Raw genomic sequence first — 21,862 nt, forward strand, 5'->3', positions numbered from 1 at the left:
CTCCACACAAGAGAGGCTTATTCTCAATCATTCATCTTAGGAACATGAAGTACATAGTTTATTACCAACATTAACTCATCTAAACCTCTGACAGAAGACTGTGAATTTCTTTGTTAGGGAAGTGTTTCTAACATAAATTTTCCATAGTAGTATTTATGTACTGCATCAAGTCTCACAAAAATTCCCAAGTGTATTTAGTGGATCCTTCCAACTTTGAAGTAAGGCTTAAGTCTTCCTTCCCTCAGTTCTTGAATGGCCACTGTATTCCCACCCATATTCTTTTTTCCTGGGATGTGTCAAGAAAATATGGTCATATTTCAATAGAATTACTGCAAGGGAGAGGGCTGAGAGACCATGGTACTATGTAAGGTGGAGAAGACACTCACCATAAGACTTGCAAGCATGTTAAAAATTAGGCAAAAAGAGTTGTTGTTTTTTTTTTTCCCCAATGGAGAGGTGTAAACAAAACTAGAAAGAACTTGATTTGAGGATGTGGGATGAACTTGTGACATAATCAGATGGTAGATCAGAGAATGGTTTATTTCCCTACAGCCAGTTATTCTCAGATGAAGGTGTTAAGCTGCCATATGCAGGCTAAAGTTCAGGGCCAGGGACAGGGGATGGAAAGAAGTGTTGCCATAGCTTGGTTAACAAACATGTTTTTCCAATTGATCAATGGAACAAGCAGTTCAGTTAATCATTTGTGAGGTAAAGAATGGAATGGGAGGAGGGTTGTCTGGTTCGTCAGAGGTAAACAAGAGGGGAGAATACATGCTTCTTTGTGCCTCTTATCTAATGGCTAAGGGTGGGTGTTTTTTGCATTAAACTGAAGACAAGGGGATAGTGGGGTTGTGAATCTCTGTGGTTCTCCAGAATCACAGGACTCAGGTAAAGGCTAACTTTGTCCAGTGACATTAATCAAAGACAAGCTGACTTTGTCAGGAAATATAGCTTTTAGTATGATGGTGGAATGAGTCAGACTGCCTTACAAGTGGCTTATAATGATGTGGGATATTTTGATATACCTTAGTCAAAGTAAAAGGAATCTGAGTGATCAAGTCTGATCAGAATTCAAAACAAAGATCTGGGACTAGATAATAAATCCACCACCTGTGCCTCCATCTACCCTAGTGATGGGACAGGATACCTAAGTCTTCAGTCCATAACTGCTTTAGGTTCTCAGTCATTTATTCCTTTTTACTTTAGAGACACATCTGACATGAGGTAAGAGGATAAGAAATATCTACCAGTGTTTTAGGTTCAGAGGTTAAGTCTTTGAGCATAGAGATCCAGAATCTCCTAAGCTCCCATCATTTTCTAAGCATTTTCCATTAAAGAGGAAAAACTAATTACGGTCAGCGTCTGCCTCCGGTGAAGGAGGAGCAGAAGAAAGATCTCTTTCTTCTTCTCTTTCCTCCTTAAACTATGACAACAGAGAGGCAGACCAAAAGATACTGGAGGCCAGACCTAGGACTAGGGTTCCAGCACATTCACACCTATAGAGAAAGCACTTTTCCAAAGACAGTCTGGACAGTCAAAGTCATGTTAATTTATCTGCCACAGGACTTTCAGAAGGTATTTTATTACCATGCCTCACCAAAAAAATAAAATCCATTATTAGCAGAAAAGCTAAGAGATTAATGAAAGGGAATGTTTTTAAGGACATTAATTTCTCCATATGCAATAGCTTATAATTTAAGCTATTACAATATCATGTGAACAAAAGAAATAATACTTTTGCTGTGTTCACTCCCACAATATGCAGAAAGGAAGTAAGCCTCCTAATCACAAAATTTAGCTATTAGAAAAATAGCACATAAAAATCAACATAGAAAGTGATAGAAATAAAACCTCTAAGCTGGAAACAGACTTCATTGCTGTTAAATCATATGAATAATTTCTAATTGATTTGTATTGGTCAGGAATCTTATACTGTAGAACCATGTTCATCTATTTATCACAATATTCTATATGACACATGGAAACTAATACATTGCTTCATTAATATTTACGGTCTTTCTCTAGTTACGGCTTAGAGATATTTAACATTCTAAAACATAAGCATTGATAATTACATGTTTTACATTTTACTCTAATTTTTAATACTGCCAAGATTATTTAGTATAACTAACTTTTAAATTATGTACTCTTTTCTCTCTTTACCATTAGCATATCAATCAAATTTGCATTATTCTGGTTTGCTCATTTTATTAAAAGTGAATTCAGGGCACAATTGACTTTTCATTTGTTTAACAAGTGAAGAAATATTTACCCTGACAGCCATTGCATTGTAGAGATTCATCTTCATAGTATAATACGCTAACTGTGAATCAAGAAAAAAAAAAGATGGCATGTATTTCAGTTACACAAAGACAGTGCAGCCTATTTTTACATATAAAAGATAAGAATCTTTATACATAATACATAATAAGAGTTTGAGGCTTAGAAAAATGAAATCAAACTTTGTATTGAAGAGATAGGCCTCCTAATACATAATGCAGTCTTAACCAGAAAAATCTATGGTAGTCAAACTAGAAGCTAATGGAGATATATGATCATAAAATGCTCTCCGCTGAGTTTGATAATCAATGGTGCTCTACTGAGAATAGAATAACAAAGCAGAAATATTCACAAGTGCTGGTGACACGTAGTATTGTATGATTTATTCACTGGGGTTCTTTTAGCCAAAACTCACAGAAACATAAAAGGAATTCATATTTCAAGACGTCTGGTTTAATGAAAAATTCAAAGAAATGCTGTCTTCAGTCGAAATCGTTCAAGGATATGGGTGCAGTGATGGAGCAAAATTGTGCCTTCCAACCATCTGTACAAAATGTTATGTACTTAGCTGCCTCCTGAGTAATCCTTGGGAATTTTGTTTCATTTAATATTCATTTTAACACCATAAAATCACAAATACAATGATATCATGTTACAGCAAATCCTCTGATAAAGGGAAGACTTCCTAAAGTCTTGGTTTCTTTTGAGTAGAGACATATTTCTCTATTAATAGACAAATCTCCATGATAGCAGATAATCACATAGCAAGACAGCTTATTTCTGTGAAAACACTGCTTTAGATAAAGCTTCCACATCTGTTGTACCATTTAATTAAAAATATAAAACTAACATAATTCATGATAGTACAATAAGCAGTCAATGCCATGAAATAACATATTTTTCAACACGAAATGCAACTTGGTCTGTTGTTAGTCAATCAAAATTCATAACTAATGTAACTTGGGCCCAAGGAATAGGTTTGATGTTACAGGCAGAAATCAGAGAAAAGTGCCTTAATCTTTTATACAGGGGCTTTCTTTCCTGAGATGAACAGGAATTCATATAAAAAGGTTTCACTGTAATTAGTGTTGTTTGAATTGCCTGGTCTGATCCAAAGCAAATTGTCTGTGGAGAGCAGCAGGGCTGGATTATTTATCAACAGTCTGAGCAATTAAGAAACAGTTGGCTGCAATATGTTATTTACAAATGAACACAATGATGTTACTTCATTTTAAATTCTCTTTCTTTGTTATAGCAAGTGAGGCATAATTCTTGGTGTTTGAGGTGAATTTAAAATATTTTATATCGTATTCCTTCAAGTTATATGGAAGCAGCTAAAACCATTAAATATTTTTATACAGAAGAAATACGAGAAACAAGTCTGGGTTCGGAAAAAGATATTGCTTCTGATTCTTTTCATATTGCTTCGCAGTTAGCAGTGGAGTGTGTGAGAGTTTTGGAACCACAGATCTGAGTTCAATTCCTGACTTGTTTTTACCAGCTTGTGTGTCTTTGAGAAAGTTAGGTGAAGTCTCAGTCTTGATTTCCATTCTCACAAAATGGGTACATGTTTCCCATGGCTGCAGTGAAGACTAAATCGAGATAAAGTACTGAAGGTTTCAGGACATAGTGGATGGTCATCGTGAAAGGGATTATCAGTACTTCTTGATTCCAACTAAGTGACACTATTAGTATTCTCAGTTCTCTGCCCCATGGTCTGGGTGTTATGTTTGAAAGTAAAAAGCAAAACAAAACAAAACAAAAACAAAAACTGTGAGAAAAGTAGTTTTTGATTCCACTCATGTGAGGTACCTGGAAGAGTGAAATTCACAAAGACAGAAATTGGGGTAGTAGTGATGGATGGAGGGGAGGCTCCCTGCTCAATGGGCAAGAGGCTTCACTTTGAGAAGATGGGACAGTATTAGAGATGGATAATGGTGATGGTTTTATAGAATGTGACTGTATTTCTTGCCACTGAACAGAACTGCTAAAGATGGCTAAAATAATAGATTTTATGTCATATATATATATATATATATATATATATATATATAAAACCACAAATTTAAAAGAGACAAAAAACCATTTGTTGAGAGCCTCCCCGGTGGTGCAGCAGTTGAGCGCTGGGTTGCAAAGCTGCAACCAGCTTCGATCCCTGGCCCCTCAGCAGTGTACTTCATTGGTCTGCCTGTTCTGTTCCCCGCTCTGGCTCTGGTGAATTCTCTCACCCTCCCACGCTTCTGACTGTACCCAGTGCTTGTATAAATAAATAAATAAATCTTTAAAAAAAAGTATTATTAAAAAAAACAAACAAACAAAAAAAAACATTTGTTGAGTGTGAATTGCACATTTCCATAGCTTGCTATGAAACACTTAAAAGTTTGAAAAATTTCTTAGTCTTTCAATTCCCATTCTGAGCAATGATGAAAATTTGTTATATTAACATTTTTCCTTTTGGTTACATGAATTGTTAAAATATAACTCACACAACGGTCCTTGTCCTTAATATTATTTTCTAGCATTCTGTCATAAAAGTTTTTTATTCATTCTATGATGTTAGATATGCAAAGCATATCCCAGCTTCTAAAAATTAGTAATAAATCCAAGAATGACAAGTTACTATAATTTCTAAGCAGACGAAAGTTTTAAAATTTATCCTTACTATTTACTATTCCTTACTCTATTATCATTATGATAGCAAGGGAAGTCTAAAGATCAGCTGCACATCAAGCATAAAAGGTGATAGTTTCATTGTGATGGAAATATGATGGTTAATTACAGATACACCCCAAAAGTTAAATAAATAAAGGAAGGAAAAGAGAGAGGGAGAGGAAGAAGAAGAAAGAGAGAGAGGGACAAACAGGATTGATGTGTTGCATTTTATAACAGAGTAGGAAGAATTCCTGGGATATGAAACAGCACTGAACACTTAACCAACCTTTGTTAGCTATATGGCCTTTGTCATATCACCTAGCTCAATTTTCTTTTTTTTTAAAAAAGATATATTTATTTATTTATACAAGCACTGGGTACAGTCAGAAGTGCGGAAGGGTGAGAGAATTCACCAGAGCCAGAGCGGGGAGCAGAACAGGCAGAAGGAGTGAAGTACACTGCTGAGGGGAGCAGCGGGCGGCAGGAGAGGTCTGTGCGCCATGTGGGACACTCGCCGGTGGCAGCCGGGGATTGAAATGGCGCTGCAGAGGCTGCCGGCAGCTTCACAGCCCAGCGCTCAACCGCTGCACCACCAGGGGAGGCCCCACCTAGCTCAATTTTCAAGAAGGCTTTTGAAATTTTTTTCTGGAGGATGCCTGCCTTTTAAAAACATAACTTTCTGGTGGTTAAGATCTATGTGGGCCTTTTGCACAGGGCAGCTACTCAGGTGGAACTGGACTAGAGTGGCCATACTATTTTTGATTGGTGGTGTGCTTTGTGATGTTTGTCAACAATTCTGATCAATGAGTGACTCCATTTATGGATTGCTAAGTGCTTTAAATATCAGTCTCTCTGTTAACAGATATATCTCTGGGATAGGATGATGAGTACTGAACTGGTGCCATTTTCCCAGCCCTCACTTATATGCAGTCACCTTGGAGTATAAGTCCTGGCACTCCATGAACCAGACTTCCTCAATGGAGGGCAGGTAGGAAGAAATAAGGTGGATATATAAAGGGAGGTGGAACAAAGGAGAAACATGTGAAGAGGTAGTTGGAGGACACACATGAGTGAGAAACACATCAAGAGGTTACTCCTAGTATGGCAGTCATTATTTTGACTTCATATTATGTGTCTCAGCACTTTGGAACCTGCCTAACCCTTTCCTGTGGTTTCCCGCCAACAGGTACCTTAAACTATGGCAAGATTTCTGGTCTCAGCAGCCCTGTCTCAGGATGAGCATGTATGTCTAGGCATTTACCTATGAGGCAAATATTTACCCACGAGAAGACGAGGACTTTTTGGAGTTCTATTAGGAATATCCCCTTCCCCTCCCACACATATTAATTCTATTAAAAATATTTCACACTAGGAGTCTGCATTTGTGTTCTTGAGATCTGGAATCCTTTAAGAGCATGTACCCCTCAACAATTTGGGGCCCTTGGGTGCCCTTTTGGTGGCATGTTAGCACTTCTAAGACAAACATCTGAGTGCTTAGTCTCACCAGTACCTGTGACTGTTTTCTGTTTTGTAGTAATAATTTGATTCTCTCATTTTTACCATAACTTTCATTTAGGTCCCATAACTTTCAATTAAGTCTTCTTTCCCCATAACTGAATTATGCACAGTCTTGATACTCAATTCATTTTATTTTAACCTATACTTAACACTTCTTCCCAACTAATTTTGTACAGTGTTGTTTTAGCAATTGTTTTATTCATAGATCTTCAATAGTTTCCAGTTGCTTAAGACGAGGCATCTTAATTGACCTGGTCGATGTAACTAACTACACTTGAGTATCTCACATCATGAAGAGAAGACACGAAGTTACACACTAAGGCACATAGTTCTCACACTTTTTATTTCTCTAATAGGATAGTGATCACTGATGGGAACATATTTTTTTTCTTTCAATCAGGTTAATTACAATGAGGAAAAAAATAAATGGTAATCACTCTCTTATAGGCCAATGTGATTTTCAACACTCACAAGAGTTGGGTCCCATTTTCACCTCAAGCATCTCTCACTGCTCCTTTCCTTTAAATCTCAATCTGATCAACCTTGTGCACATTTTTTTCTTCTTCATTTACATGCTTTGATTATTCTCTTTGCCTGAAATGCTTTACCCCTTATTTTCTAGTTCCCCAAATCCTATATCTCCTTGTTTATCTTGCAAGTATTTATAGGAGACACCATTTCTGACCCACAACAAGTGCCGTTCTAAACCAATTGTAAGTACTTCTTTAAAATCAACAACAAAAACCTAAAACGAAAATCCTTACTTGCTGATCTAATTTATCTCTCTAACCCCTTTCAGTGTTGTCATCCTTCCTCATGCTTCCAAATCTTCCTCTTCCCCTTCTCTCCCTTAATTTTTTCCCCCTTCCCTTTTCCCCCTTCTATGTCCTCCTGGAGCTCCCTAACATGCTCCATTATAAGCTCCAAAGATTTGGATACCAAGCTAAATGTCTCTCTTCATCACAGCTCCTGTCATTATCTTCAGAATTCCAATTTCATATGGGGAACACATTCATTGACTTAATCTCACTATCATTTGCCTTTCAGCCCCAAGGACCTCTTTGTTTTAATTTTACATTCCAATAGTCGTGTTCCAGACCTTATGAACTGGAATGTCCCCCCTCTTGAGTCTTAAACTCAGATTACAAATCCCTCTTCTTAAACCCTTGGTGGCTTAATTTCTATTACAGCTTCTTCCATCTCATTTAGACAGATCTAATACAGATATTGCCTTTTCCTCAATTTAAGTTCCTTCTTCATGTATTTTTATATAAATCGCTACATGAAAATACCATGAATTATTTGATCTTTTCCTTATTGATGAAAATTTAGGGTGGAAACGAGGAATAGGTGAGTTTCAAGGAAGAGAAGGTCAACTATTTTCAAAACAGAACATTTAAAATAATACATATTTAGAATACTTTTGAGTAATATGGCTCTATAACTTCACCAGGTCAACTGTCATTATTTGCTTTCTTTGCCATAAAGAGGAAATATTCACATTAAAGTGATGACAATGGAGCTTTTAGAAGCCATGAACATCTGGATAACAGATCTGATGAGCCTGAGCCTTTGTTATTTTCCACATCAGTGGCATCCTCATTTCATAATTTTGAATCTAATCATTAAAATGATTTATTATCAAATAATCATGAGTATTTTGTGCATATGCTTTGCCTTGTTTGTTGGCAAATGATACTGATCTGGTCATTATCAACAGCTGATTTTTAAAATAACCTTTATTCACAGGAAAAATTAAAAGCTAATTATATTATTTCTCACAGTTACTATTAATATGACCTTTCTGAGCAGGTGAGTGAAATGTAAATCCATTTCATAATTATAATGAAAATATGTTAATAAAATTTTAAATTAATATTAGTAAGTCATAGTTTTAAGATACTCAGCCTTGGGTATTTTTTTTTAATAATGTTTTTTTTTTTAAAGATTCATTTATTTATTTATACAAGCACTGGGTACAGTCAGAAGTGTGGGAGGGTGAGAGAATTCACCAGAGCCAGAGCGGAGAGGAGAACAGGCAGACTGACGAAGTACACTGCTGAGGGGAGCAGCGGGTGGCAGGAGAGGTCTGCGTGCCATGTGGCACCCTCCCCAGTGGCAGGGGATGGAACCAGTGCTACAGAGGCTGCAGGCAGCTTCGCAGCCCAGCGCTCAGCCACTGCACCACCAGGGGAGGCCCTATTTATTTTTTTTAATGTAAAACCCTGAAGGGAAAAAAAAAACTATGTTTCAGTCTTCTGTTCTGATTCTAAAGGGTGATGAGTATTGCCTTATTAATTTATAACTGATTTGGAAGTTCTACAAAGAAATTTATAAAATGACTTGGCATTCCTGATTTACAGAAGAAACATTTCTTTATATAATGAAGAGAAATAAAAATGCATATAGAAGCAAACATGTTACTCTCATTAGTTTTAAAACTAGCGATCCTTCTTGGCCATTTGCAGCAGCATATTGAAGAGATGGAACTGAAAAGGATTATCCTAAGTGAAGTGAACCAGAAGGAGAAAGATCCAATACCGGATGGTTACACTTATATGGAGAATATGGAGAAATCAAACAAAGGAACAAACAAAGACAAACTTTAAAACCAAAGCTTGAAAGCTGGCCATAGATTTGAGGCATCAAGGAGAGGATAAGGGGGAGAAAACAGGGTGGGGAAAAAAATGGATTGGGGAGGAGAGCACAGAGGACTATTGCAGAAGACTATGGGTACATTTGTGGTGGAAAAACTATGGTGACGCCACCTGAAGGGAGAAAACCTATATCGTGAAAAACAAACAAGGATTTAAAATAATGATATGTCATTATAAAAAATATATAAATAAAATTGAAAATAAGTATGTATATGAAATATTGATCACTATTGAATACCTGCTGGTATTCATCATGACAGCATATAAGGGAATTTGATAGTGGATGGCAGCTTTGTCCCACTTAATGTTAATCTAACTTCTTTCCACTGCTACGCATTTAAATACTAATCAAATATGAAAACTTTATAAGAAGCTGCAAAATGGTAAGCAGTATACAAACATTGTGAGCCTTGATTTTCAGCAAAAATGTGATTTTTATAGATTGAATAATCTTTGTGTTAATAATAATTATCTTTGTAAATTGTCCTACTACAGGTCATTAATACACTTCAACAAAAAAATTAATTGAATTCTGTTAACATGATTCCCATTACATGTTATTCATTGGATGATCTCAATTTAAAATTGTAACATTGAGCTGTTTAGAGCTATAGCTCTTTCTATTTATTTCATGGTAACTCATATAGAATTAATCATTTATAAAGGGCAATCTTTATACTTCTCTGTTCAAAAGTGTGAAAAAAAAGTATAAAAATAGTATATATGATACTAAACATAGCTTTTTAGTAGGAAAGTATAAAGAAGAAAAGAAACTTGAAAAGGATGAGGATGTGTATGTGTATATAAGCTGTCGTGCAGAGTTTACATAGAACAACCCACTTAGCATTCAAAGTGCTAGGGCTCTAAAGAGACACAGGAAAGAATATTTCAACATTTTTTTGGCACTATCCCATATAGGAATCATTACTTCCATGTCTCTACTTGGTGTGGCAGGGAATGGTAAGGCCAAGTGACACAGAACACCATGCAGCTGACATCAAAGATTCCTGCCGTAGGACCATTTGTGCTTTGTCGGGGAGAGCAGGTGGCTGTGAAAATATGGCAAGAGTTCAGCCTGTGGAAAGTGCATGCGCCCTGAGCTCACACCAGGTGACTGTACAGTCCTTTCCTTATTGACAATAAAAGAAGACTCTGCATATCCCCAAGAAGAGGAATAGCTTCTTAAAGGTTGTGAATCAAAGGTCCTGAACACTTCATATGAAGAAATTTGAGTCAGAATGCCAAATACAGCAGCATGAAAGTCAGCAGGAAGGCCAGATAGGGAGGTTGAAAACAAAGCAAAGCAAAAGGGTAGTCATTCAGGAAGCCAGACTGAATGCAATCCCAAAAGCAAATGCAATGGCTCAATCAGTGTGGCTTAGTGAGGGCACCGTAGCAGAGGGAACAGGACACATGGATTAGTGAGCAGGTGTCACTATGTGAATTGGGTAAAAGCTGCATAGAAATACTCTGGTGCACAAAATCTGAGGGAGGCCATCTACAAGCACAGAAACTGCAGAAAGAGCTCCTAGGACGTCAGTCTTTTCACAATCACTCTCTGTTGGCCTTAGTTACATCTCAGGCTGTTGACAACTAAAGTTCTAAGTTTTCTCCTCTGCTTCCTGGGAGCTTGTATCACTGCCTTCTTATATGTTATCTACCTATATTTCCCTTTCCTCTGTTAAATCCTACCCAAAACATTTCACAGCCTCAATTCTTGGCCCTCTGCTCTTTCACCAGGTAAGAAATCTTGACATTGTGTCCTCAACGCTCTAGACCCCTTGTCTCCAGCTCTGACTCTGAATCTTCAGTTCAAATTCAACAGTTCCCTTGCATAAGCATTTGCTAAGTGCTAATTACGTTGTGCCAGGCACTCTGCTAAGAGACATCAAATCGCCTTACAAGACACTACCACTTGGAGGTGTCCTAACATCATTACAAACTCAAAAAGCCCAAAACATCTTTCAGCTTCACTATGAGCTTTCTGTGGCTTCACTGAGACCCCTTAGAATGTTCCTTACAAATATCCATGCTTTCGTTAGCATTATAAACATGAGTGGGCTTTGCTGAGATAAAGAGGCAGTTACCTCAGTAGCTTACAAAAAAAATAAAGTAGATTTCTCACTCAATATTACAGGTGGGCTAAGGTGCCCCCAACCCTCACTCCAAGATTCCCCATCTTGAGAAAGATCTGGACATGAGTTTTTGGAAATGTCAAGTAAGCATCTGGCATTCCTGTTGCTCCTAGCCAGTATCTAAAAGGCTACGGACTAACCTGGTGCTATCTGTGAAGGAGACAGGGATCTAAGCACCAGGGATATGAGCTCTGGCAAATGTTTCCATTCCCATCATGTGGCCCAGCAGCCAGGGTCCTCAAAGGATGAATCCTGAAGGATTGAATAGAAAGGCTTGACAATGGACATCCTTTGAATAAAGGCTTCACAAAGGGAGGAATCCCTAGTATGTTGCCACTGAAGAACTCTCACGGGACCTCTTTTTGTATAACCAATGAGGAAATTCTTCAGTGATGACTGTTACGAATTGCCTACCAGTATAATTTATAAGTGTTGGAATCAGATCATGTTAGGTTGAACTTTCCTCGACTTATCACTAACAGTGTGTCCTTGGGGAAGTAACCGTGTCTGGGACTAAAAATTCTTAATCCATAAAATAGTGAAACTCTTCTCAGAGTTGGGGTAAGATTAACAGAGTTGATGAAAATATTAAGGGTGTAAAATGCTTAATGTGATATTTCACTCATGCTAGTCAACAAGTAAATACAGCCATTTTAATCTCATTAAATAATTATTTACTGAGATCATATTATACTATTTATTGAGACCTTTATGTTAGGCACTATGTACATAATGACAAAATAGATAAGAAAACAGACCTGTTATAAAATAACTTACATATTAAAATACTTTAAAAAAAAACAATCTAGTTGGAAAAAATCTCCATCATTTGATTTACTTCAAGAACCCAAAGATTCTCCAGATCAAAATCTGAGAATAACTCAGTAACAATGCTAAGTGATATTCTTGTAGATCAAACCCAGCAGGGACAATACAGTTAAAAAAAAATATCTTGCATGACTCACTACTTGAACTTAAAAACATATTTCATCAGCAATCTCAGCATCTATTCATATATTAGAAAAAACCCTGGTTACCAAGATAATTACTTTTGACAATAGCCACTGAAATGTACACATGAATCATGTCTAATGATCATTCATAAAGATCTTACTAGTGATTTTTAAGTAGAAATTAGACCAGTTAATCAGTACTGCTCACAGAAGGCCACACAGACATACATATTCCATTGTCTTATCTAAACCAATGATACAGACCCTCAACCACTAATGAGTGACAGGACTAGCAGTGAAGGAACTCCTAATTGAGAAATATGAGACAATGTGAACCCCAAACCAATGTGTGGCAAGTTATTATAACCCATTGAATAAAACAGGAATCCATGAGGTTGTACTGATGTATATAAATCAATCAATCAATCAATCAATCAATCAATAATTGAAAGAGCAGGGAAAGTTTTTCTTATAGTAAAATGTTAACAAGTAAATGTAGAAACCAACAACTTAGAAATCACTGTTTGACAAATAGAGAAAGAACTGATTCTGGGAAAGAAGCATCAGTGGATGCCTAGTATAGTATAAAAAAAGTTTTTAAAGGAAGAAGATATGCATGCAGTCTTGAAAGGGCTCCTCAATAGAAAAAAAAAAAAATAGCAAGTTCACAGTGTAGGAAACTGAAAGATGTCCCTTTTGTGTCAAAGTTAGTATCAACTTTCATGGGACAAATCGCCTTCAAGAGGTTCCTAATGATGTATAAAATAAATGAAAGCAGTTTCTTAATAAGATGAATAAAAGACATGAAATCTAATGAGGTGCATGTCCATTAAAAATAACCTCAATTCATAGTGAGGAAATATTCCCAAATCAAAATTGAGGAATAATCTGAAAAATAACTAGTCTATATTCTTCAAAAACATCAAGATCTTGAAAAGCACACTAGTGGTGACCAATGAGTCATAGCTAAGTACAGGATGAAATCCTGATTTGTACCTGGAAAGGCTGTCTCAGCTATAAATGACATAATTGAGACAACAGTGAAACTATTTGAATAGAATCTTTACCTCAGGTAGTGGTACAGGTGTCAATTTCCTGGTTCTGATCAAGGTCACATGGTTATGTAGAGAATAACCAATGAGAAATGTAAAGGTACGGGAACAACATTATGCATTCCTGTCTCAAATGATCAAAAATAATGATATGTACATATAGAGAAAAAAACACAAAAAAATATGTATATGTAAAGAAAAGAGAGGAAATGATAAAGCAGATTTCTACATTAAAGTGAAAAAATACAGGGGTGTTCTCTATTATTTCTGCAACTTTTCTAAAATCTATAATGATTTCAAAATCACTTTCTAAGTGGCCTGAAATGTCAGGGATCCAAGAGATGATCAATTCAAAAGCCAGCTTTAATTCAACAGCTAGTTGAATTAAAAGAATAAACATTTCTTCAGTTTTGGTGGATTTTTAAGATCCCGAGTGACATACATGAACTAGGGACATGTAGTAGGAAAACAGACACTGAAACCAAGAGAATCATGTTCTTTAGAGAAGTTATCCCTGAAATAGTCTTCTGCAGGGGCTGAAGTGATTTACTTTCAGGTTTGGCCCAAATGTGTTAAGTAACATTTTCATGAATCAAATAGAGAAAATAAATTGGGAAGAGTAACACAGTATTAAGGGAAATGATGATATAAAGGCAGGGCTATCTTAGGATATCTTAGGATATCCTAAGATAACCTTTGTTATCTTAGGATAACAAAAATTTGTAAAGGACATCACAGTCATTTTAAATTTTAAATGCAGCTGTAAGACAGGCACCAGGTACAACAGTTCAGGTCAGCACCATTGTTTGTTCATTTCATTAAACATTAGCTTCATTTCATTAAATCTAAGAAATCAGTCTCTCTTGTAAGTAGTCCCTATACTTAATGAACATGTTTTAAAACTTGCTCACCATAGATGAATTCTCATCATTTAGTTATCTACTTATTTTTGTCTTTTCCCTCGCTAAATGTGTATACTTAATTTTACTTAGTTACAATTAATCAAGAATAAATGAAGAACAAATTTAAACTATTAGAGTAGAAAAGAGCAACAAATTATGAGTAGGATAAATTAGAAACTTGTCATTTTGTATCAAGAAAATTCTTTTTTCTTAATTTATTAAAACTTTTAAGAAGTAGAAGTTGGCATGTTATCATTAACCTCTGCAAGTTGATGGGTAGACAGAGATGATTGTGCTATGCTATGTCTCTTTTCCTCTCCACCTCCTAAATAGGCTTTTGAAAGTATCTAATTTACAGTTTCAGAAACACATGGATATTTGTTTTTTCAGGACTTTTTTGAGAACAATGGTATGCTACCTTTCTAAAGGCAAGTCTTCAAAATCTTCTAAGAGCTTATGATGGAGAATGATAAGCAGCACAAAGAGAAATTGACTTATTTTTGTATTTTGTGGAATTAATTTGGGGCACTTCAATTCAACCCATGTTTATAGATTGATCTATGGGCCAGAGATTAGTCTAAATGTTTTGGTGAACCAAAAATGAACAAGCTATAGTGACTACCCTGAATGAATTTACCATCTAGCACGTAGAGATAATCACCAGGCAGTAAGTATACAGAAACTATACTCTAAAAGGTACATTGACAAACATAAATATCTGGTGTGGTGTAGGCACCAAGGAATATCTGGTGTGGTGTAGGCACCAAGGAATCTCATCAATTGTCCATGGAAAAATTAGGATAATCTTCTCAGAAAAGGTCTCACACTAAAAATTAAACCCAATTTTGTTATATCAGTATTTATTATCAATAACTGCAAAACCACATGTAAATATAACTAAAATGAATAAGGTACAACATATTGTATAATTCAAAAGCTAACAAATAAATTTTTCAATATTTACCTCCACAACTTGTTGATAATATTTTCTTCCTAAGTAACCTCTCCATGATTTTTGAATTAAGGTTGCCACTCTGTGTAAATGCCTGGGTGAAAAATACATTTATTAATTTGCTTTCACTGAAACAAGAATATCTCTTAAATTACTGCTTAGTATTACTTTTCTATAATTTAAAAAAAATCAAATTCAAAGCCAAGCTTTTGTGTGCTTTTAAAGAGTAAACATTTTGCAATAGACTTAATCATTTCTAGAAGGAGAAAAAAAAGGTCTAAATCACTATTCATTTATTCACTTTTCTTTGGTGCTTATGATTACCTTTCAATACCTGTTCTCTAAAATATTGTTGAATGTTAACAATACAGGTCATAGCCACATGTTGAGAAATAAGCCAGACACAAATGATGCTATTCACATGTTGAGAAATAAGCCAGACACAAATGATGCTATTCACTGTAAGTACTCATAAAGCAATTCTTAATTATTTATTTATTTTCTTACACGGTTGTTAATTTTTGAACAGTGTTTGATTTCTCCCCTCAGGTGTAGTCCCTGTAGCACTTTTCTTTTTCATTCCTTCTTAACTCAGGATGATACTGTGATTTATAATAAGAAATATACATTTGCTCTATGTTCACATTTCTACACAGAACTTCTAAAACCCTTGAAATTCCCTAAGTAATGAAACAATGCAGGCATCTTCATTGTGTGAATGAGGTGACTCTGGGGTGACCTAAAAATGGGGGTTGGATGCCAATGGAATCACCCCATGGGACGTTGGAGCTCCCAGCCCCACCTCACAACTCTCCAGGGAGAGAAAAAGAAACTGAAGCTGGCTCAGTCATCTGGTAGCCTCTGATTACCTGTAAAGAAATCTCCATAAAAAGCCCAAAAGAGAGGCCTTAGAAAGCTCTGGGTTGGTAAACGCTGGGAGATATTAGGGAGACTGGCTCAGACGGATCACAGAAGTTCCATGACCATTTCCCATAACTTGCCCTATGCATTTCTTCCATTTGGGGGTTCATTTGTATCGTTATCATATTCTTTTATGATAAAGTAGTAACAAATGCTTCTCTGGGTTCTGTAAGATGCTCTACCAGATTAACCCAACCCCAAGGTGGGAGTCATTGGAACTTCCAATCTTTAGCCAGTTGGACAGAAGTAGGTAATAACCTGGGCTAGAACTGGTTGTCTGAAGTATGTGGTAGACCAGGGGTACAGTCTTGTGAGAATGAACCTCTAACCTGTGAAATCTGATGCTCTCTCCAGGTAGATAGCTTTATACTTGAGTTGAATTGTGAGACATACAATGGGAGTCCAGAGAATTGCTTTTTGGTAGTGTTAGAGGATGCCCCCATTCTGATTAGGACACAGAATTCTCTATCCATTACTGAATGAAAAAAAATACTCTTTGCTGCCATATTTCTAATTTGCATAGGGGCCCAAAGAGAAACTATACTTTAATTTGCATGTCTGATTCCTGCTAGCTTACATAAACAAGGAAGTATACAGCTCACCACTTGAGTTATTTTGGACTAGGCCTATCATTTTCTCTTCCTTATCAGGGCAATATTTTTTGGAACTGATGAGAGACTTAAGTCTAAGCACTAAAGAAAAAGTGGGTGGGAAGAGTTAAGATAGGGATAAAATTCAGCCTCGGCAATCAGAATGGAATACTTTTGTCATTATCTGCCTCTAATTACCCACAATTTGGCGAGGATTAGAATAGATTCCTCTTTTTTTTTTCCTTACCAGTCAACAATTCATTACTATGAATAGAAATCCTGTCACTTGTCACATCCTATGGACTTTGATGAAAAGTATCTAATCAAGTATGTTTAGGATATTGAGAATTTTTAAAAACAGAAATAGTCAATATAATCAGTTTTTGGTATGTAAGAAATGAGGAGCAAAACACAAGTTATATTTCTGAAAAGGACATCATACAATTTATTAACTTCATCACAAGTAACAAAAGTTATATGAAACAATACTACATGAAAAAATTACATTTGCTATGAAGTATATTTTTATGATATATCTGAGGTTTCCATGAAAAAATCAGTATACCTGATATATGCCCGAACTTGACATCCTCGAAACCAGCTCTGGATTTTAATTGCTGCATTATTTTCTTTTTTTCTAAACACATCCACAACTCTATTAAAAAAAAAAAAGTTTTTTTTAAAGTATTTCATTTATGAGTATACATTGTAATTATAAAGCAAATCAGCCAGTTAAACTTAATCTTCAATTGCTTCCTAAATGATAATTACAACCCAAATGTCATTTTAAATAAAATTAAAATATTAAATAAAGAAACCATCTCAAAAATCACGCGCTGTGTTTTAAAAATTAACCTTTCTCTTAGAGGCCACATGCTTTCAACAGCTCTCCATTTTTTATTTTTATAATCATTTATTTTGCAACTAATTAATTTGCCAATGATTTTACAAGGTAATTTTCTAAAGTAATGTGCTGTTTTGTCATTATTTTAAAAACATTATTATTTGAGTTTATTGGTTAAATGCCACTACACATATCACCCGAGATTAAAATGTTTGACTCTTTTACTCAATGCATCAGTTAAATGAATTGCTTCTAAAGTAAACTGAAGCCATCATAAAGCACCTGTTCCAGATAGAATTCTCAGAAGATCTTCTAAGTTGAAGGTGACAGAGGGCAGGGTCTTGGGGCTTATAAAGAGAAAAGAAACTCAGTCCTTAGATTTTACTGACTTATAGCAAGAAAAGGCTTAGATCAGAAAAAAAAAAAAATCTCCATTTTTTTCAGTGATTACAACTCTCTATCTCCTCCATTCAATAAAATCAGATGCTTAAGGTAATATACCCTAAAGGAGAAAGCTAACAACTTTGTGCAGTACTCATTATATTTGAGAAAAAGAAGAGGAACTTTGAAAAAAATTAAACCACCCAACTGAAAACCAACAAAAAAAACAAGCAATTTGCTTAAAAGAAAGTACAAACAACATAAAAGTTCAATTATTGCATGAAAAGACAGGAACACTCTCCAACTATGCCTTAGCAGTTTTGTCCTTAGAAGGTTTTTTTTTTTTTTTAACGTATCATTGCTTATACTATTAAAACAGCAGCTGCAGATAAATAATAGATAAACTGTAGCACATCCATAAACTGGAATACTACTTTGTCCTTAGAAAAAATTAAGTGGATCAATATGTCTTGACACAGAGACGCAACATTTTTGAAATGTTTCAAAAAATAAACAAAAGGAGTACATTATTATATGCTTTCAAATTTATAAAAAATAATTAACACTGCAAGTATAGGTGCCTTAATACACAGAAAAAGTTTCATTTTGTATAGATGAGGATATTAAAAGTGGTTGTCTTGAGGCCTCCCTGGTGGCTCAAGGGGTTAAGCACTGCACTATGAAGCAATCTACATCCTCTGCAGCACAAGTTCAATCCCCGGCCAGCCAGGGGCCAACCCACATGGCGCAGCAGACCTCTTTTGTCTCACCCGCTGCTCCCCTCGGCAGTGTATTTCAGTCAGTCTGCCTGTTCTGTTCCCCACTCTGTCTCTGGTGAATCCTCTCACCCCCTGCACCTCTGGCCTGTATCCCAGCTCTTGTATGCATAAATAAATCAATCTTTAAAAAAATAGTGGTTGTCGGGCCTCCCCGGTGGCACAGCGGTTGAGCGCTGCCTTGCAAAGCTGCCCTCAGCCCCTGCAGCGCCAGTTCAATCCCTGGCCTCCCGGCGAGGGTCCCACATGGCGCGCAGACCTCTCCTGCCGCCTGGTGCTCCCCTCAGCAGTGTACTTCAGTCTGCCTGCTCTGCTCCCCGCTCTGGCTCTGGTGAATTCTCTCACCCTCCCACGCTTCTGACTGTACCCAGTGCTTGTATAAATAAATAAATCTTTAGAAAAAAAAATAGTGGTTGTCTTTAGAAAACAAAATTTGAAGGGAAAAATTCACTGAATTAGCTTCAGCTTTTTTTCAATTATTTTATAATAGTTGTGTGATAGTTTTATTTTTATTTTATTTATTTTTTTACATCATTGTTCATTTTTAAACAATATTTGCTTCCCCCCATTCTTCAATTTATTTTTTACATCATTGGACAGTTTTAAATTAAAAATGAGATACACTAATACAATCTTTCAGAAAATTTTGAATATATAGTCACATTTAAGGGAAGCATTAGCCTGATCAAGGCATTAAATCCTAAGGAATATGGTCCTGTATTGTAATATTACAAGAACCATGGCCTAAGCTGGTTTAAGGTCTGAGGTAGTGAACTTCACTCTAGCTTTGCAGAAATGACCTTGGTCCTAGTCCCACAGTGCCCGCACTGGATGGGTAACTTGGGACATGCTTTTTTTTTTTTTTTAAGATTTATTTATTTATTTATATAAGCACTGGGTACAGTCAGAAGCACAGGAGGGTGAGAGAATTCACCAGAGCCAGAGCGGGGAACAGAACAGGCAGGCTGACGAAGTACACTGATGAGGGGAGCAGTGGGCGCGGCAGGAGAGGTCTGTCTCGCCACGTGGGACCCTCACCCGGTGGCCGGGGATCGAACCAGTGCCACAGAGGCTGCGGGCAGCTTCGCAGCCCAGCACTCAACCGCGGAGGCCCTGGAGCATGCTTTTTGACCCAAAATTCAGTTTCTTCTGTAAGATTTCAATAACATTACATCACAGGTATATTTGTTGGCCTATCTTAAAGAACCTAGAAGATTAGCAATAAGATGCTCTCAATAAATAATAATTGTTACATTATTATATAAGGATGGGCATATCTGTAGATGGCATGAAGAAAAAAGTAACTACCAGTTTGTTAATGTCATATTCATTAAATCAAAATATAACTTACACATTCTAAACCATGTATAATTTAGCTTGGTATTTAAAGATTACATAAGACTACTTCGAGCATAAGTTACACATAAACTTACAAACTAACACAAAATGAAAACAAAAGCAGTAGTAAATGAAAGTATGTAATAAGTGAAATGCTGTGTAAAAAGTTAAGATCTGCAATAAACATAGGGGTACAGGTGTCCTAAACCTGGAAACAACCCAAATGTCTAAAAATAGATGACTGGATCAAGAAGATGTGGTATATATATATATATATATATATATACATAATGGAATATTACTCAGCAATCGAAAAAAATAAACTTATGCCATTGACAGCAACATGGATGGAGCTAGAAGGAATTATGCTCATTGAAATAAGTTAGAAAGAAAAAGAAAAATATCTGTTGGTTTCACTTTAGGAGGAATATAAGCGAATCAAATAAGACATCAGTGTAAAATAAAAAGTAACAATACAAAACACAATGAAACAAAACAGACAATTATAAACCAGAGACATCCTACAGGGGTGGAGGAGGGAGAGGGATCAGCAGGTGGGAGCAAGGAGCACAGGGGACTGTGGTGATGGTGCATGGGTGCATTGGTGAACGAAATTCTATGGGGAGAGGGGCGAGGGGGAAGCAAATATTGTTTAAAAACGAACAATGATGTAAAAAATACATAATTAAAAAAAGGTAAGATCTGGAAAACTCAGAAGTAGAAGAGGTTGTTTTCAGGAAATAAGCCTTGGGGGAAAGGGAGTCAAGGAAGTATTTGAGGGTGCCCTGAGTGTGGGTAGCTCTCTTGATCTGTACATGTAAAACATTTTAACAACTGTTCTGGGATACTTCTCAGGTACCTCAAATTCAGTGTATCTAAAGGGACTCACTCACCCCTCCTTGTCACATATGCGTCCTCTATTCTCCCCGGGAGTACCTCTTATTTCTGTAATCCTATAACTCTTTCTCATGAATGGCAACGTGACCCATTCAGCGGCTCACAATAAAAGCTCAAAGTTAGTTCAGGCCTTCATCATTTTAAGATGAGTTACTTGCAAAAATCTTTTTCCCAGGTTCTAGTCATCTTTTGCTCTAGTCCATCCTGCAATCTAGCGAATGGCCTTCATAAAACACAAATTTAATACCACTTTTTCTTAGAATCCTTTCTTATCAACCCCACAAAATATTCCTTGTCTGCTGATTGAAGTCCAAAGCCTTTAGAATGTCAAGGGCCTTCCGCATCTAGCCCAGACTTACTGTCATGTGTCCTATTACCTCTTCACTTGTCCAGCCTATGACTCATTCATTTCCACAGCTCTCCAAACAGACCATGTTCTCTCGTAGACTCCTTATCACAGATATCTCTCTTATCACAAAGCTACGTCTCTTCTTGAAATGATTTTTTTACAACTAAATTTCCAGAAAGATTTATCTTTATAGTATTCTGAAATTTCTTCTCCTTACTATTATAACACTTTTCTTGAGAGTTGGGCTTATGTATTATTCATAATTGTATCCCAATGCACAGAATTGTGTCTGATTCATGGAGGAGCTAAACAAATGGTTGTGGAAAGAAGGTAGGGAGGGAGGGAAAAGAAATGTTAACATTTGAAGCCAAGGCACAAGGCAAGGCTCTTAAACAGTTTTCAGAATTTTGTGCATAATATAAAAGGATATTGGACCCCTTAATATCAATCCTCATGGTCCTGAAACTACATATCTTCAAGCTTAATAATCTTTGAATCAGAAATACTTACAGTGAAAGAGGTTAAATAAGGAGAAAAAAAAAACACAAAGCCTAATTATAAGACATAAATATTTCTCCATGTCACAGATGTTCATGAAGAGGCTTTAGGAAGGGAGACAAAATTAAGCCGTGCCAGGAAAAGAACATTGCTGTTTCAGGGAGTTT

At 36.2% G+C, this 21,862-nt stretch overlaps 1 protein-coding gene across 1 annotated transcript in view; it reads right to left on the minus strand.

The window, feature by feature from the left end:
* The window catches only part of SPATA17 (spermatogenesis associated 17), a 135,099-nt gene that overhangs the window by 106,814 nt on the left and 6,423 nt on the right, over nt 1–21,862 (minus strand). Inside the window, exons 2-4 of the mRNA XM_037497738.2 lie at nt 17,178–17,267; nt 15,114–15,195; nt 2,273–2,323 (exon numbers count right to left, since the gene is read on the minus strand). Coding sequence (XP_037353635.1) covers nt 2,273–2,323; nt 15,114–15,195; nt 17,178–17,267 — 223 coding nt within the window. The remainder of the gene's footprint in view (nt 1–2,272; nt 2,324–15,113; nt 15,196–17,177; nt 17,268–21,862) is intronic.

The sequence above is a fragment of the Talpa occidentalis genome, unplaced genomic scaffold (genome assembly GCF_014898055.3).
Source record: "Talpa occidentalis isolate TD23 unplaced genomic scaffold, MPIMG_talOcc4v2.1 talOcc4.8, whole genome shotgun sequence".
Lineage (NCBI taxonomy): Eukaryota > Metazoa > Chordata > Mammalia > Eulipotyphla > Talpidae > Talpa > Talpa occidentalis.